This window comes from Canis lupus, chromosome 12 (genome assembly GCF_003254725.2).
Source record: "Canis lupus dingo isolate Sandy chromosome 12, ASM325472v2, whole genome shotgun sequence".
Lineage (NCBI taxonomy): Eukaryota > Metazoa > Chordata > Mammalia > Carnivora > Canidae > Canis > Canis lupus.
The window spans coordinates 48,749,516-48,766,004 of NC_064254.1; the positions used below are offsets into that span (position 1 = coordinate 48,749,516).

Below are 16,489 nucleotides of genomic sequence, written 5' to 3' on the forward strand. Positions count from 1 at the left end.
TTAGCTGGGTGTCTGCTTTCAGCTCGGGCCATGATCCCTGGGGTCCTGGGATCAATCAAGCCCACAGTCGAGGCTTTCTGCTCAGAGGGGAGCCTGTTTCTCCCTCTCCTTCCACCTGCTGCTCTGCCTACTTGTGCTCTTTCTCTCTCTGTCAGATGAATAAATAAAATCTTTAAAACAAAATAACCTAGAATGTATACATTGGTAAATCTAGAACAAAAAAACAAAGTTCTTTTTTTTCCTTATACATGAAATGAACTGGATAAAAGTATCAAGACAGAAAGCCAACAAAGAAAATCAAATAAAAGCAAATGCTATATATTCAGAGTACATATTATATAATTTGTGAATAACAGCTACAGTATAAGGTATATCCCCAGAACCTGGAAATAAGGTTTATAAAGAAAAGTTGTTGATGAAATCCAAGAGTCTATCAAATCTTTCAGACACTAAAATCTATTTGATTTAACAAACATCTAAAGAGGACATATTCTGGGCTGTGCTAGGGTAAGATATACTGTAATTTAATTAACATAATATGTCTGAGAGGTGATAGCAGAGTCCAAGCAGGAAAATGATGAAGATCAAGGATTACAAAATGTAAGTACTTTTTTTTTTTAAAGATTTTATTTTTTTATTCATGAGAGACAGAGAGAGAGAGAAAGACAGAGACACAGGCAGAGTCACGTGCCAGAAGGCAAGTCAGAGCCATGAAGCAGGCTCCATGCAGGGAGCCTGACGTGAGACCCGATCCTGGGACTCCAGGATCATGTCCCAGGCCGAAGGCAGGTGCCAAACCACCGAGCCACCCAGAGATCCCCCTGTAAGTACTTTTAAATACTCTTCCTCCTCACTCAGTGCAATTTTGGAATCTTTAACATTTGTTGAGGGTTGGGACTAGTATTCTAGGATTGGAAAGCCTTTTGATAGGATTTCTTATAGGGTCTCTTCCCTATGCACACTGATTAAAAAATAAACTGGGTTAGAAAGAAGTTGGTCTTAAAAAAAAAAGGAGAGGACAGCCTGAGTGGCTCAGCAGTTTAGCGCCGCCTTCAGCCCAGGGCCTGATCCTGGAGACCCGGGATTGAGTCCCCCACATGGGGCTCCCTACATGGGGCCTGCTTCTCCCTCTGCCTGTGTCTCTGCCTGTCTGTGTGTCTCTCCTGAATAAATAAATAAAAATCTTTAAAAAAGAGAGAGAGAGAGAGAGAGAGAGAGAATTAGTCTTTGCACCACTCAAAGAAGAGGCTACTCTGAATCTGGTGACTAATCTGGGTTATACAGACAGAATGCATCTGAAGAAAATGAGAAGGCAATATCACTAAGAAACCGTAACTTGGTAAAGAAAATCTCCTTTATTTTATTCTGGATCATTTATTGAGTATTTGCTTTGAGCCTGATACTGTAGATGCAAAGATGGGTAAAGTGGACTTCCTCCCTGCCCTTAAGAAGTTTTCAATCTTATGGAAAGCTACATATAAACAATTGCGTTGGTTTGGTTTTTTTTCTTTTTCTATCTGTAATTCTGCTCAATTAGAGACAAATGACCAGAATAGATATCTTCTTTTAGAAGATACGTTGCTATTACCAAGTACTTTCTAAAACTAGACAGTATGAAATCAATTCTTTAGACTCTGGTCACCCCTGGATAGTAAACTGCTACAAATGAATTCTAAAATAGCACAACTAGACTAGATCCTGTAACCAAGGTAACTCACAAAGAGACTGAGCCCATCTCCTAACAGCCATTACCCAGAATAGTATTTAAATCTTAACAAAGAATGAAATGCAAAACTTACTTTTTGGCAAGTGCTCTTCTTTCCTCTGGTGTGTAATCTAGAGAACCTATGGCTCCCTCTCCTTTTGTTGGCATAAACCCAATGATGGCTAGTAACGCTGTTCTTACTGAAATAAAAGGTAAACATAAATCTAAGTTGTTTTGTAAAAGGAACTGGGTTTACTCTGGAAGAAGAAAACAAGACGCATGGGCTTTTACTAAAAAGGTACAGGTAAGGTGGTTGTGTTAAAATGATGGCAAAAATTGAGACAAGGCAAGAATTTTTATTCTTTATTCAGTAACATCAAATTAATTACCCCAAACAGCTTCAGTCTCAAGAGGGTGTTATACTTTATAATTATGAGTTAATTAGAATTACAGAAGATTTATATTCACTTTAAATTAATACTCACTACTCCATGAAGGCTGCCAAGTTTCAGGATGATGTCCTGAGATGCTCAAACAGATCTTCTTGCCTACTTCAAATCGTCCATTAGCCTTAGAATAAATAAGGCATTTTAAAAATTATATATGTAATGTTTTGTATTTTATAAATATAAATATATTTTATAAATAAATAATTTTAAAAGAAAGGTTTAAAAGAATATAATCTCCAAAAGGACATAGATTTTTGTCCTTTTTTAGACACTCCACAAATACTTGTAAAATATATGCTGTTTTTAGAAGTTGTAGCACCTTTCTGAAACTGAGTTATATAACTGAAATCTAAATCTAAATAACTGACATATAATGATGTCCTGATATCCTCCTCTGAGTATAATACTGTGCTAGGCTCTGTGAAGGATCTAAAAGAGAAGACATGCAGAGGCTAGGAAAAACCAGAGGACTTGGTGTCACCTAACTAGATACTGCTGCAGAAGGCTCTGAGACAGGAATGATTTTCATATGGATGATGCAATTTCATAAGACAAGAATACAAAAGAGGCAGATCAGAGGTAATGATTTCCATTTTGGACATGGATCTGTTGTCTTGGTAGAAGAGCTACTGATGATATACAGCAGAAAGGCAGAAATACAGACACGCTGATGTCAGAAGAAGATACATGTGTTTGGTATCTGACTTCACAGAGGTGACCAGTGAAGCCATCTCAACAGGCATAAGAAAAAACAGCTGATATCTGAACTTATAGAATATCCATACTCATGGGGATGGGCAAAGAGACATGAAGTTAGAATATAAGCTCCACATAGCCAGAGAACTTGAGTTATTATTCCCTGCCACACCTACAAGGGCATGGCCTATATATTTTTTTAATTTTATTTATTCATTTTGAGAGAGAGAGAGAGAGAGAGCAGGGAGAGGCAGAGGGGGAAGGAGAGGGACAAGCAGACTGCACTGAACGTGGAGCCCTATGCAGAGCTCAGTATCACGAACCCTGAGATCATGATCTGAGCTGAAATCAAGAATCAGATGCTTAACTGACTGAGCCCCATGGTTCATGACATATGTTTAGTAAATATTTGCTGAATGAAGATTGGAGAAGGCTTTCCAAAAGAGAGAAGTGAATCAGAAAGATCAAATACTGAAAATCAGGAAGGCAGTGTGCTAACCATAACCATACATCAGTTAACTACTGAAATATTTCTGTATTTGTTAACAGCTGCTGCCCCAACTACCCCCCCTACCCCCCATCCCTGGTTTCCCCATACACCAGCCCCATCCCCTGAACCACCTGGTTCTCCCCAATGTCAAGCAACTAAAAAGTGACTCCTAATACAGGAGGGGTCCTCCAAGACCCTACTCTTACCCTACTGCTGGCATTAACAATTCACAACATCACCTAGTATTTGTTAAGCAGAAAAGGTTATGTCCTAGGAACTTTATATTGTAAACATATTTGCCATACACAACCCTTAACAGATGAGAAAACTGAACCTCAAAAAGATTAAGTAACCTGCCTGGTGTAATGGAAAGAGCAGTGGTCAGAATCCAGGTCTGTTGGCTATGAAATTAACGCTCTTTCCACTGTACCACACATGGGTAAAAGCAGCTTTAGTCGAGTATTGATGAATACCTTCCGTTTCACCTTTTGCTACTCATGTGTATCAGATGTTTAACTTATATGGTCTGGGATGAGGACTGAGAAGAGGCAGTGGGAACTGTCAAGCTGGTCTCTGAGACTGGTGCAGTAAGCCTGGAGAAACCAGACTGCAACAGGCTAAGCTAGAGGAAGGATGTCTTGAAGCTATCAAAGAGAAAGTAGGACAATAGCTTAAAGAGAAAGGAGAGATCCAGAAAGGCTTTTGTGTTTGGTTTTGCTTTTTTCAAGGTTAGGGATAATTAGCCATTCTTGCAAATGAAAGGAAATGAGGGAAGAAGAACTTACTAAGAGAGGAATTTACTCTGAAGGAACAACATCCCAGGAAAAATAAAGAGAAAACTGGATCAATAGTTTTCCTTACATGGAGATAAAATATGTGAAGAGAGAAATTCGAAGATATAAAGAGTAATAATATAACTAACATTTATTGAAGACTCTGGGACAGTTTTTATTTTCAGAGCTCTATGTAAAAATGAGGAAACTGAGGAAAAGAGTTTAAAGTGAAAAGTTGAAGGTGATGATATGAGTAAGAGATATAGTAACATTAACTACCCTTTTCTGGTACTTACCAAGTGCCAGACACTGTCCCTAGCACTTTGTATCCACTAATTCATTGAATCCTATCAACCATACTATGGCAACTGTGCATCCATTAGCATTGACAATTCCTAGGAATTATTTTCGGGGAAAAGAATTGTACTATCAAATCTTGGTCCCCAATGACAAAGTTATAGCAATGTTCTGCTTTATTTCTTAATGAAAATGAGTATGCTAACCATGCTTTGCAGTCACCATGAAGAGTTAAACGACAAGCATTCTAAATTGCCAAGAATCCTTACCGTTAAAAGAATAATGCTTGGTGGTTTCATGGGATATTCTGGGGGCAGTACTATTCGTCCATGATAAACTCCTCCATCAAAATCAGAATCTGGGGGCCCTCTAACTGTGAAGTGCCATTCAAAAAGGTTATCCTAAAAAAAAAAAAAAAAAAAAAAAAAAAAAAGGTTATCCTGCACAGAAACAATAACCAGTAAGGAATCAATAACATTAAAACATTTGATCATCTTTATTAATGAGTACCAGAAATATTCCTGGGTGAGAAAAAGTAAATGTTTCAAATTATTACTACAATAGTTTCTAATGCACAAAATAACTCAAGTATAAAAGCTATAAATAAGGGCAGCCCCGGTGGCTCAGCAGTTTGGTGCCGCCTTCAGCCCAGGGCGTGATCCTGGAGACTCAGGACGGAGTCCCATGTCAGGCTCCCTGCATGGAGCCCGCTTCTCCTTCTGCCTGTGTCTCTGCCTCTCTCTCTGTGTGTCTTGCATGAATAAATAAATAAAATCTTTTTTTTAAAAAAGTTATAAATAAAAGCTATTTGATCTAGTTTTCATGTCCCACAAGAGCTAAAATCTTTTTTTTTAAAGATTTTATTTATTAAAAAAAAAGATTTTATTTATTTATTTGATAGAGAGAGCACAAGCAGGGAGAACTGCAGGCAGAGGGGAAAGGGAGAAGCAGGCTCCCCACTAAGCAAGGAGCCCAGTAGAGGGCTAGATCCCAGGACCCTGGGATCATGACCTGAGTGGAAGGCAAATGCTCAACTGACTGACTCACCCAGGTACCCCTAAAAGCTTTTTTAAACAAATACATTTAAAAACAGGGGAGCATTGTTATATATTCATAAATTAGATTACATAATTAAGCTAAGTTAAATTAGATTACATATTTAATTAAGCTAAGTTATTATATAATCAAATAATTGCTGTAAATGTGTATTATTTTAAAAAACCTTAAAAAATCATCCCTCAGGGCAGCCCTGGTGGTGCAGTGGTTTAGCACCGCCGTCAGCCCAGGGTGTGATCCTGGGGACTCGGGATCAAGTCCCACATCAGGCTCCTTGCGTGGAGCCTGCTTCTCCCTCTGCCTGTGTCTCTGCCTCTCTTTCTCTGTCTCTATGAATAACTAAATAAAAAATCTTAAAAAAAAATCATCCCTTATAGATGCTCAAGAGCTTATTTATTAGTCAGTAATATTAATAAATATACTATCATCTTAGAGTCCCCAAGTATTTTACAGTTTACAGTGTGCAAAATATTTGCACTTTATTATATTTTATTCTCATTATCATGGAAACCAGACTAAACACATTTAAATATCCTCCTCCGACAGATGAGAAGACTGAAAAGAAACAGAGATGTTTGTACAAGAAGCCCAAACTAGCTGCAGAGGTCCCTTCGAGGGGCCAGGTCTTCCAAACTATAGAGTTTGGGGTTCTTTCCATTACCCCTCTCTCCCTCATACTTACAACCTAAAACTAAAAACCTTAGCATTTAAGACCATTTTATAGAGACTGGAAATTTGTTTCTAAAATGTCAGATTCTTGGGACGCCTGGGTGGCTCAGTGGTTGAGCATCTGCCTTTGGCTCAAGGGCATGATCAGTAGTCCCGGGAATGAGTCCCACATCGGGCTTCCTGCATGGAACCTGCTTCTCCCTCTGCCTGTGTCTCTGCCTCTCTCTCTGTGTGTCTCATGAATAAATAAATAAAATCTTAAAAAAAAAAAAAAAGTCAGATTCTGAATGGCTAATGGAATAAGTACTAAGAAAATACAGGGAGTAAAATATATCAATAAACCATATCAAACACATCTGTAATGACTCAAAGCAATGAAAAAACAATTTAAGGAATTCATTTAAAATATTAAGGTATTAAAATCCAGATGTAAAAGATGGAAACTAACCTCTAATGGCTGTGCATGGTAATGATCTGTTGGATCTTTCAATTCTGCTGCTTCTTTCATTAAACGCTTAACAGCTAAAATAAAATTTATAAGATAGAGACATTTAAAATACACTTTACCAAGACATTAGTACAGATTTACAAACCTAATGAAAAAGTTCCTACTTCAATAAAAAATGTGTAGAGGACTAGTTCAACTGAGTATATGATAAAAGTTTAATTATGAGATAACAGTAATAATTGGAGAAGGGAAGGACATGGCAGGTAGGCATTAGAAGAATTATATATTAAATTAAATATTTAGGGCAGTACTATTTTTATTTAATAAGTACTTACATATGTTTCCTATGTGCTAGCACTAAAATATTAATTCATCTAATTCCCAAAACAATGCTATGAGATAAGTACTATTTTTATTCCCATTTTCCAGACAAAGAAATGGAAACATGAAGAAATTAATAATTTGTCCAAGGTCACACAGCTAGTAAATGACAGCTGGAATTCTAACACAGGCAGTCCAACTCTATCTTGTTAAAATGCCTATCTTAACAAAAACATGCCCTCTGTAATTCATGTTTATGAACAGTAGACTCCCCCATATCTTCCATCTTTTGGGAATTTCCACCCACCATCTGGCATTAATCTAAATGGAACGGTCCCCAGAGGTCACTGAAACGCCACAGTTCTAACAGAATTGCTTTTTTTTTTTTTTTTTGTAAGTTCTATGCCCAATGTAGGGCTTGAGCTCATGACCCTGAGATCTCTCTCTCTCTCTGTCTCACATGAATAAATAAATAATAAAAATCTTAAAAAAAAAAAAGAAATGACTCAACTTAAATTTTTTTTTTTTTCATTTATTTATGATAGTCACAGAGAGAGAGAGAGAGAGAGAGGCAGAGACATAGGCAGAGGGAGAAGCAGGCTCCATGCACCAGGAGCCTGACGTGGGATTCGATCCCGGGTCTCCCGGATCGCGCCCTGGGCCAAAGGCAGGCGCTAAACCGCTGCGCCACCCAGGGATCCCTCAACTTAAAACTTTCAATCCACTGACGCCATAACTTCCTGTGCTCACCTACACCTATATTCGCTTCTCTCTTTATCCACACACTTGGCTCTTAAGAGTTCTTTTCTCACAATCCCTAATAAAATTCAATTCTAGCTGACCCAACCCCACCATCTTCTTATTTGGTACCTATACCCAAACAGCTGGGTATAGGAGGGTGAGGGAAGTCACAGAAGCAGGAACATTGATGCCATTATAGTCTACAACCTCCACTGGGACACAATGCTATCTAATATTCCTCAGTTTCTCTAGTAAGCTCACCAGCCCACTCCAACTAGTACCCCAAGACTATTTCACACCTGTTTTCTCCTCACCTTCTCTTCCACCTCTTGGAGTTAATGGCAAAGCCTTTTACTTCCATGATAAATGACTGTTGACAGCCTATGACAACCTACAATCCTATCTGTATCTGTACCCTCTTTACTTCCCTACTGGCTCTCAAAGATCAATCCTTTGATCCCAGCCCCTTTCACCTCAAGTTTTGGGTGCTAAAAAATGTCACGATACTGGTGTAGGAGAGCAAAGCCAGGGAAAAACCAGGTAGTCCAAGGCTCACCAAAACTCTGCTTGAAAATCAACTGGTAGGTTGGTAGGTCAGGTATGGGAGGAAAGCTGACTTACTGGATCAGCTGATGTGGTTCAACAAGTGCTATAAGAAAAGTATGTAATCAAGTGGCACCTAACCTGAGAGCAGACAGAAAAGAAAAGGAATCAGGTACTGACATCTTTCAGAAAGAGAGTAGGGGGACGCCTGAGTGGCTCAGTGGTTGAGCGTCTGCCTTTGGCTCAGGGTGTGATCCCAGAGTCCCAGGATCGACCACATCGGGCTCCCTGCGTGGACCCTGCTTCTCCCTCTATGTCTCTGCTTCTCTGTGTGTGTGTGTCTCTCATGAATAAATAAATAAAATCTTAAAAAAAATAGTAGGAAGTATGCATGAGTATGAATACACAGAGGAAACAATAAAAGTAAAATATATGGAAGTTTAGATTGGAATGCTATGGGGAAAGAAGTTAACTGAGAAAACCTCCTACATACACAGAACCAAATAGTTCAGTAAGTATCAGACTTCTGCATAAAATTTCATTTTAATCAAGAGTTCTTAAGTGGGGGGGAAAAGTTAAGTCTCTATCCTATTCCATAATTACTATTTTTTTCCATCTCCTGCACTGAACTAGGTCCCTAGAGGCAGAGACTTTGCTCACTTGATGGAAGTATTTGAACATCAAATATTTATTAAGTTCATACTAGATGTTACAGCTATAACCAAAATAAAATAGTTTTGGTTACCAAGGAGCTTGTAGTCTTGGAGCAGGTGGTGGGGGAATCAAAGAATTGAACAGGGATCCCTGGGTGGCGCAGCGGTTTGCGCCTGCCTTTGGCCCAGGGCGCGATCCTGGAGACCTGGGATCGAATCCCACATCGGGCTCCCGGTGCATGGAGCCTGCTTCTCCCTCTGCCTGTGTCTCTGCCTCTCTCTCTCTGTGACTATCATAAATAAATAAATTAAAAAAAAAAAAAAAAAGAATTGAACAAAGCCTCCTGTCCAGAGCATGGAGGGAAAATGTGTCTCAATAGGTACATATATGGGGATGCCTGTCTGGCTATGCGGTTGAGCGTCTGCCTTTCACTGAAAGTGTGATCCCGTACTGCCGGGATCAAGTCCCGCATCAGGCTTCCTAAATGGAGCTTGCTTCTCTCTCTGCCTGTGTCTCTGTCTCTCTCTATGTCTCCCATGAATAAATAAAGAAAATCTTTTTAGGGGATCCCTGGGTGGCTCAGCGGTTTCACGCTTGCCTTTGGCCCAGGGCACGATCCTGGAGTCCCGGGATCGAGTCCCATGTCAGGCTCCTGGCATGGAGCCTGCTTCTCCCTCTTCCTGTGTCTCTGCCTCTCTCTCTCTATGTCTATCATAAATAAATAAATAAATAAATAAATAAATAAATAAATAAATAAATAAATAAATATCTTTAAAAAAAAGAAAATCTTTAAAAATAATATGTACATATATTTTCTACTCTTATCATTTGTCTTGTTCTTCAGCTTGCAATACTGTTCCTACTCCCACTCTCCATCTCATCATCTAGACTGGCTTTAGAGTAGCTTTTTCAGAGGGACGCCTGGGTGGCTCAGTGGTTGAGTGCCTGCCTTCAGCCTAGGGCGTGACCCTGGAGTCCCGGAATCCAGTCCCACTTTGGGCTCCCTGCATGGACTTTGCTTCTCTCTCTGCCGTGTGTCTCTGCCTCTTTCTCTGTGTCTTTCATGAATAATTAAAATCTTTAAAGAAAAAATAATAAGCTTTCTCAGGAAGGTCGCCCTGACACTTTCCCTTGTACATGCTGCGGAATGACTAGAGATTCCCACTGGGACAGATAAAAATTTGAGGAATCCTGGGAGGGGAGTGGAGACCAGAAATACTTCAAGTTATTCTCATAGTCTGTCAAGTTTGGAAGCCATTACCCTAGAAACTAGGTTGAGTCTCCTTGCTGGAAGCCCTCATAACACTCTGTATTTTATCTTTTATAAAGTTGATCTCACCTGTAATTACTTAACCCCGGTCTTTCCTGTTAAACAATTTACTTCACTGCAGGCTCCTCAGGGCTTAGCAAACAGTAGGCACTCAAATATTAGTTTGCTTGAATTTTACTATCCTCCCCTCAAAAATATCTAAGCATCTAATTAAAATGGTTTTCAAACTTATCTGACAATAAGATAAAATCCTTTGTTAAAAAAAAAAGCTTCATGAGAACCTCAGTGTGTAAAAGAGGTAACAGAGCTGCTCTGATTGAAGAAACCAGCATGGGGCTGGTGGCTCAGCAGTTTAACGCCTCCTTCAACCCAGGGCTCCTTCAACCCAGGGCGTGATCCTGGAGACCAGGGATCGAGTCCCACATCGGGCTCCCTACATGGGGCCTGCTTCTCCCTCTGCCTGTGACTCTGCCTCACTCTTTGTGTCTCTCATGAATAAATAAATAAAATCTTAAATTAAAAAAAAAAAAAAAAAAAAAGAAGAAGAAGCCAGCATGGAAGGACTGTTGACCCCTTTCGACCTAGTCTATGGAAGCGTCCCATGGAACAAAGATGGAAAAACTCTGGTTTAGAGCCACACAAAAATATCATTCTTTCAAATTAATATTATTAGACTTAAATTAAATTTTGGAATCTGTCATGAAGTTAATTTATTTGGCTGCTGTTGGCAACCAAAGATGCCACAGAGATTGTTTTTCCTTCATTCCTCAACAGTTGGCTGAATAAGCTGAAGAAGTCAGATTTTATGTCATTCCATACCCTTATCACATTTTCTCTGCCTCTCTCCCACTCAGCTCAGTTCAATAGGAGAGAAGAAAATAAACACCCAGTAGTACCTCAATATTATGAGAGATGTAAGAAAGGGTCAGAATTGATTTAAGAATGTATTTAAAGGAACAATCATTTGCTCAACAACTAAGCATGCTGATTTTACTAGCTCATATAGCCATAACAGGCCATACAGTCAAATAGTAGGTAATATTAGTTTAGTATTTTCATAATTTTTTCCTTACATTTACATATATTACAAACACCGTAGTGCAAAAAAAATATGGACTCCAAATTAGAGCTGCATCAAACTTCTGGCTCTAAATCCTTAAATAAATCACATAATTTTATTCTTCTTCAATGTTTGTACCTAGTGAATGGGAGTCAATGATTTCTTCATATAATTCTCCTTTCTCCCTCCCCCTTCCATGGTCACAAGTTATTAAAGTCAGAAATAGATTGGGATATAAGGCTCTCTCCTTGGTTCAAAACCAAGCAACGAACATATGCAGTTGGCTTCATAGCATGGCTCTCTGGTTCCCAAGGAGAAATATTACTGCTATGGAACAGTCAAGTTTCAAAATACTGCCTGGCAACTGGGGCTAGTGCATAATCTGCCACTCCTGATACTTCATCTCTTGCTATCACATAGTTAGAAAACTTCTTCTGATCAACTGCTCTCTTATCTTTGCAAGATTATTCAAGAAATTCTTCTACCATGGTGAGATAAGATGTGCCAGGGAAGGGAAAGAGGTAGGGAGCACCTGCATGCCTGCTCTTGTTCTTTTCTATGGAGGCCACATAATCACTCTAGATCCAAGCTCTAGGCTCCTCGGGCCCAAGCATCTTCCCCTGTCCAGGCTCCATCACACCAGGCTTACACTGGGCTTTGGAGACAAAGCTCTAGCTAAAGAGATCTTTTACAGGCTGCTGTCTCTCATGGATCTAATTTCTCTTGGAAAGCAAATATCTTTATATAATCAATCTCCAAAGCATAGATAGGACGCAGGATCAGGTATTTTGAGGACATGAATCCAATGTTTGCTCCCCAAGTGCCTCTTCCTGCTCCCATAGTGAAGGCCTTTAAGCAAATGTTTAAGGACTAGTGTTTCTGCCCCAAATGACCCTACAAAGGTATCCATTCAACAAACATTTAAAGAATGTCTGAGTGATGCAGACAGAAGAATAACCAAGACCTGCTTCTTGCCTTCAAATAGCTCAGAGTGAGAAAGATATGAAAACAATTATAATACAAACACGACATATGTACAAATACAGGGACTACCTTATAGTCTACATAGTGGTCAGCTGAACAAGACTGAACCTTTTTTTTTTTTTAATTTTTATTTATTTATGATAGTCACACAGGGAGAGAGAGAGAGGCAGAGACATAGGCAGAGGGAGAAGCAGGCTCCATGCACCGGGAGCCCGACGTGGGATTCGACCCCGGGTCTCCAGGATCACGCCCTGGGCCAAAGGCAGGCGCCAAACCGCTGCGCCACCCAGGGATCCCCAAGGCTGAACCTTAAAGAAGCTTGAAGAATAAGAATTTCAGATGGATTAAAGGGAAGCCATTCCAAGCAGAGGTTCCAACAGGTCTTTATCAGGGCATACATAGGGCAGCCCGGGTAGCTCAGTGGTTTAGCGCTGCCTTCACCTCAGGGTGTGATCCTGAAGACCTGGGATCAAGGCCCACGTCAGGCTCTCTGCATGGAGCCTGCTTCTCCCTCTGCCTGTGTCTCTGACTCTCTGTCTGTCTCTCATGAATAAATACATAAAATCTTAAAAAAATATATCAGGGCATACAGGTGAGAAGAGTTGCTCCATCTAGAAAGTCACTTGGAAAAATGGATACATGGCAAAAACGCAAAGGAGAAAAAAAAAAGGCAAAGGAGCAGTTGTGGGAAACTAGGTTGGGAGAAAGGTAAGGATCAAATAATGAGCAGCCCTGTAGCTAAACAAGCTACACTCAAGCTAAACACTTTACTTTGAACTTTATCCTTAGGTATGAGAAAGCTCCTGAAAATTTTTCAGTATGAGGAGTGATCTAGTCAGTTTTGTTTTATTTTGTTTTATTGGATCTGGTGACAATAGTGACTGAATAGATAAATACTTATTGTGTGGCCTGGTACCATGTGAGAATGCCTGTGTATGTGAGTGTGCGTGTGTGTGTGTTTGTTCCTGGCTAGGAGGTGAAGTAAAGGAGTAGACCAAGAGATCAAAGATGATTGATCATCTTGATTCCTACAAGTACCTAGTTGCTATTAACCCCTGGAATAAGGGATGGGGTGCAAGTTTGGGGGAGGAGAATAAATTGATGAGTTCAGTTTATTACCTTCTAGAGATTTTTTCAGTCTGTGGGAAATTCATACTAAGGGCATCGGTAGGAGAAGCTCCCAGGTTTTTGGTGGAGATAGTAGGATCCTTTGCACTCGTTTCTTACGTACCAATCACCTGCTAAACATACTAATAGGCCCCTTCTGGAGAAAGCTGCCACAAGAGATCCTTTACACATGGGTCTCCCTACTTTGTACTGTGAGACCCTACTGCCTTCTTGGCCAGAGCAGACCCAAAAAGGGACCAGGGAGCTTGATGCAGTGCAACTATTGAGAGGCTAAGTCAGAGGCCTATGAGGTGGCTCTCTACAGAGCTCTCTGCCCATCGCCACAAGTCCATTCCAGAAAAGTCACAAAAAATTAAGTTTTCCCACTTACAAAATGAACAAATTACCATCCACATGCTAGCACACTGGCCCTTAACCAGTTATGGGTATTCTCTTAATTGAACCATCCATACCTCTAAGACAATTCCACATTAGAGAGAAAGGGTTATATCTCTTACATTGTGCAGTGCTTTTAACCACTTTTTTCCACATATGCATTGCTCCAAAAATACCACAGCACTGAAAATAAAACAAAGGAAGGAAGCATTTTCATCGTGCCTCCTAGCATTTCTAGTGCATCCCATATGTCATCTAATTCACCTTCACTATGAACTCCAAATGATCCATACAACAAAGCAAACAAACAAAAAAGATTTTTAGAAATCATCTCGAATAGAACAGCAACACCATCTTTGAGGAAATGATACCAAAAAAGAGGAAGCAATTTACAAACATGGCATGTCGGCCAAAGCTCAGCCAGCTGGTAGATCCTATACTTTGGAAATGCACAAAATTCTGGAGAATTTTAAAAGTTTCTCATAACCTCAGGTCTGATGACCTATCGAAAGTGAGCTATGTGCTCTTTTTTTTTTTAATTTTTTTTCAATTTTTATTTATTTATGATAGTCACAGAGAGAGAGAGAGAGAGGGAGAGACACAGGCCGAGGGAGAAGCAGGCTCCATGCACCAGGACCCCGACGTGGGACTCGATCCGGGTCTCCAGGATCGCGCCCTGGGCCAAAGGCAGGCGCCAAACCGCTGCGCCACCCAGGGATCCCGAGCTATGTGCTCTTAACGTCTTGGGACCCACCAGTTGTCCGTTCCAGAGACTGCACTATTATTTTTATTTGCATTATTCTCTGGACACTCTACTAAGTCCCTCAGCTGTCCTAAGGAACTTGGTATCATGTGACCTCTAAGGAGTCACCATGCATGTTTACCCACATAGTTTCATTTAAATCTATGAAAATCTAAACAATTTAAGCATCCTACCATCTAATCTAAAAGTGGAGGTTTTCTTTCCCTCTTTCTTCTTTTACTTTCCTTTTTTCCCCCTGGGGGTTCTTAAGAGAAATTATATGAATGCATTTCTTGGAAAGCCCAAAGCCTTCACCAGATTTTTAAAGCAGTCCATGCACCCTCAAATATTATGATCCATTCTACACACTTGGTCAGCTAAGACTATTTCTCAGCCCGACAGCACTCAAGTTAACAACACTCTGTTCGATCAATATCCCCAGACTTTTCTGGAGTTCCTACACATTAAGTATTTCTTAAAGATCAAAGATTCGCAGTGTCAGCTCTATTCCATCGGGATGCTAATCTTGCTGATTCCTACGGAAAAGACGCTTCCTTGGAAGGAAGACATAAAGCAGCAGCAATATGTGCTCAAACCATCACTAATATTCTAGGATTACCATTTAGAGCTGAACTGCGGAGTTTCTCCCTCCTGACAAACTTATCAAGGTGCAGATAAAATGAATACCACTTACAAAACCTAGTGGTTTATTTCCAGCCTGCCTTAATAGGAGAGAGTGGCTTGACTTTTCTTGCATCTTAAAATGCACCAGAGAAGAACTTGAGGCTGGGATTGTTCGGGCTGCTCTGTGAATGAAGCTGGGGCACTAACCACAGGAAGTCTCCATGACGGAATATCGAGCTCTATCATCGTGTTAGTCGTCACGGCAAAAATCATGCTTTAGTGCCGCCTTCCGCCCAGGGCGCGATCCTGGAGACCCGGGGTCGAGTCCCAGGTCGGGCTCCCTGCGTGGAGCCTGCTTCTCCCTCTGCCTGTGTCTCTGCCTCTCGCGCGCGCTCTGTGTCTCTCGTGAATAAATAAATTAAAAAAAAAAATCATGGTTAGCCCCAGAGTACACGGCTCATCTAACTAGTTTTCTGAGCTCGCTGGTTCGTTGGTTTCCAACAGAGCATTCCTTTAGGTCTGCAATTCCAGTCGCCCCAAATGCTGCAAATGGGAAATTCAAACAAACCGGTCCTCACACGCCAAGTGAGTCAAACAGCTAATAAAAGTCCGGTGGCGGCGACGAAGGGACAGCGACGCTCCGCGTTCCGGGACCGCAGGGGCTGGCTGCCGCCCACGGACATCCCCGTGACACCTGCTCTTGGCGAGGAGCCTAGGGCCCAGCACCGGGCGCCCACGGTGACGGGAGGGAGAGTCCGGGCGCCGCGGGGGAGCGGCCGGTGCCCGGGGTCGGCGGCGGGCGCCCGCCCCGCGGCCTGCACCAGCCCGGCAGGCGGCGGTCTCGCGTAGAGCGCGAAGCCCCGCAGCCGAGCGGCGAGCGCCGGCGGACGCGAGGGAACCGCAGCGCCGGGCCCGGGAGCCGGGAGCCGGGGGTCGCGCCGGCCCTGCCCTGCCCTGCCCGGCCCGGCCCGGCCCGGCCCGCCCAGGGGCGCCGCCCGCCGCCCGCCGCCCCGCTCACCCGGACTCTTCAGGTTGTAGCGGGTCTCCATGGCCGATCGCCGTCCGGGCTCCGGCCTCCCCGCCCGCCGCCTCCACCTCTCCGCGCCGCGGCCGCCCGGGTGTCAGCGCGGCTCGGGCCGATTGGGCCGGGCCGAGGGAGCCTCCGCAGACGCCGCCCAGCCCCGGCCCGGACTGCGGGCGGGGCGCGGGCTTCGCGATGGCGCCGCCTCCTCCGCGGCTCCCCCGCCTCCCTGAGGGCCGGGCGGGCGCCGGCGCCGGCCGGGGCGTCGCTGAGCGGGGCGCCCGGGCTGCGGGTCAGCCTCGTCGTGGGCCGCCGGCCCCACCCCGCCGCGGCCGCCGGCGCTGCGTCACCCGCCCTCGCCCGGGTTTGTGAAGTTGCCCTGACGTGGCGGCCGCTTCGTGGCGGTCGGTCGCCGCCGAGGTCGCTCCGGGCTCTGCAAAAGC

General features: G+C 42.5%; 1 protein-coding gene across 1 annotated transcript in view; it reads right to left on the reverse strand.

Moving 5' to 3' along the window:
• Window positions 1-16,238, reverse strand: part of UBE2J1 (ubiquitin conjugating enzyme E2 J1) — a 29,054-nt gene extending 12,816 nt beyond the window's left edge. Inside the window, exons 1-5 of the mRNA XM_025444572.3 lie at window positions 16,044-16,238; window positions 6,584-6,657; window positions 4,680-4,811; window positions 2,191-2,275; window positions 1,800-1,905 (exon numbers count right to left, since the gene is read on the reverse strand). Coding sequence (XP_025300357.1) covers window positions 1,800-1,905; window positions 2,191-2,275; window positions 4,680-4,811; window positions 6,584-6,657; window positions 16,044-16,074 — 428 coding nt within the window. The 5' untranslated portion in view covers window positions 16,075-16,238. The remainder of the gene's footprint in view (window positions 1-1,799; window positions 1,906-2,190; window positions 2,276-4,679; window positions 4,812-6,583; window positions 6,658-16,043) is intronic.
• Window positions 16,239-16,489: the final 251 nt, after the last annotated feature.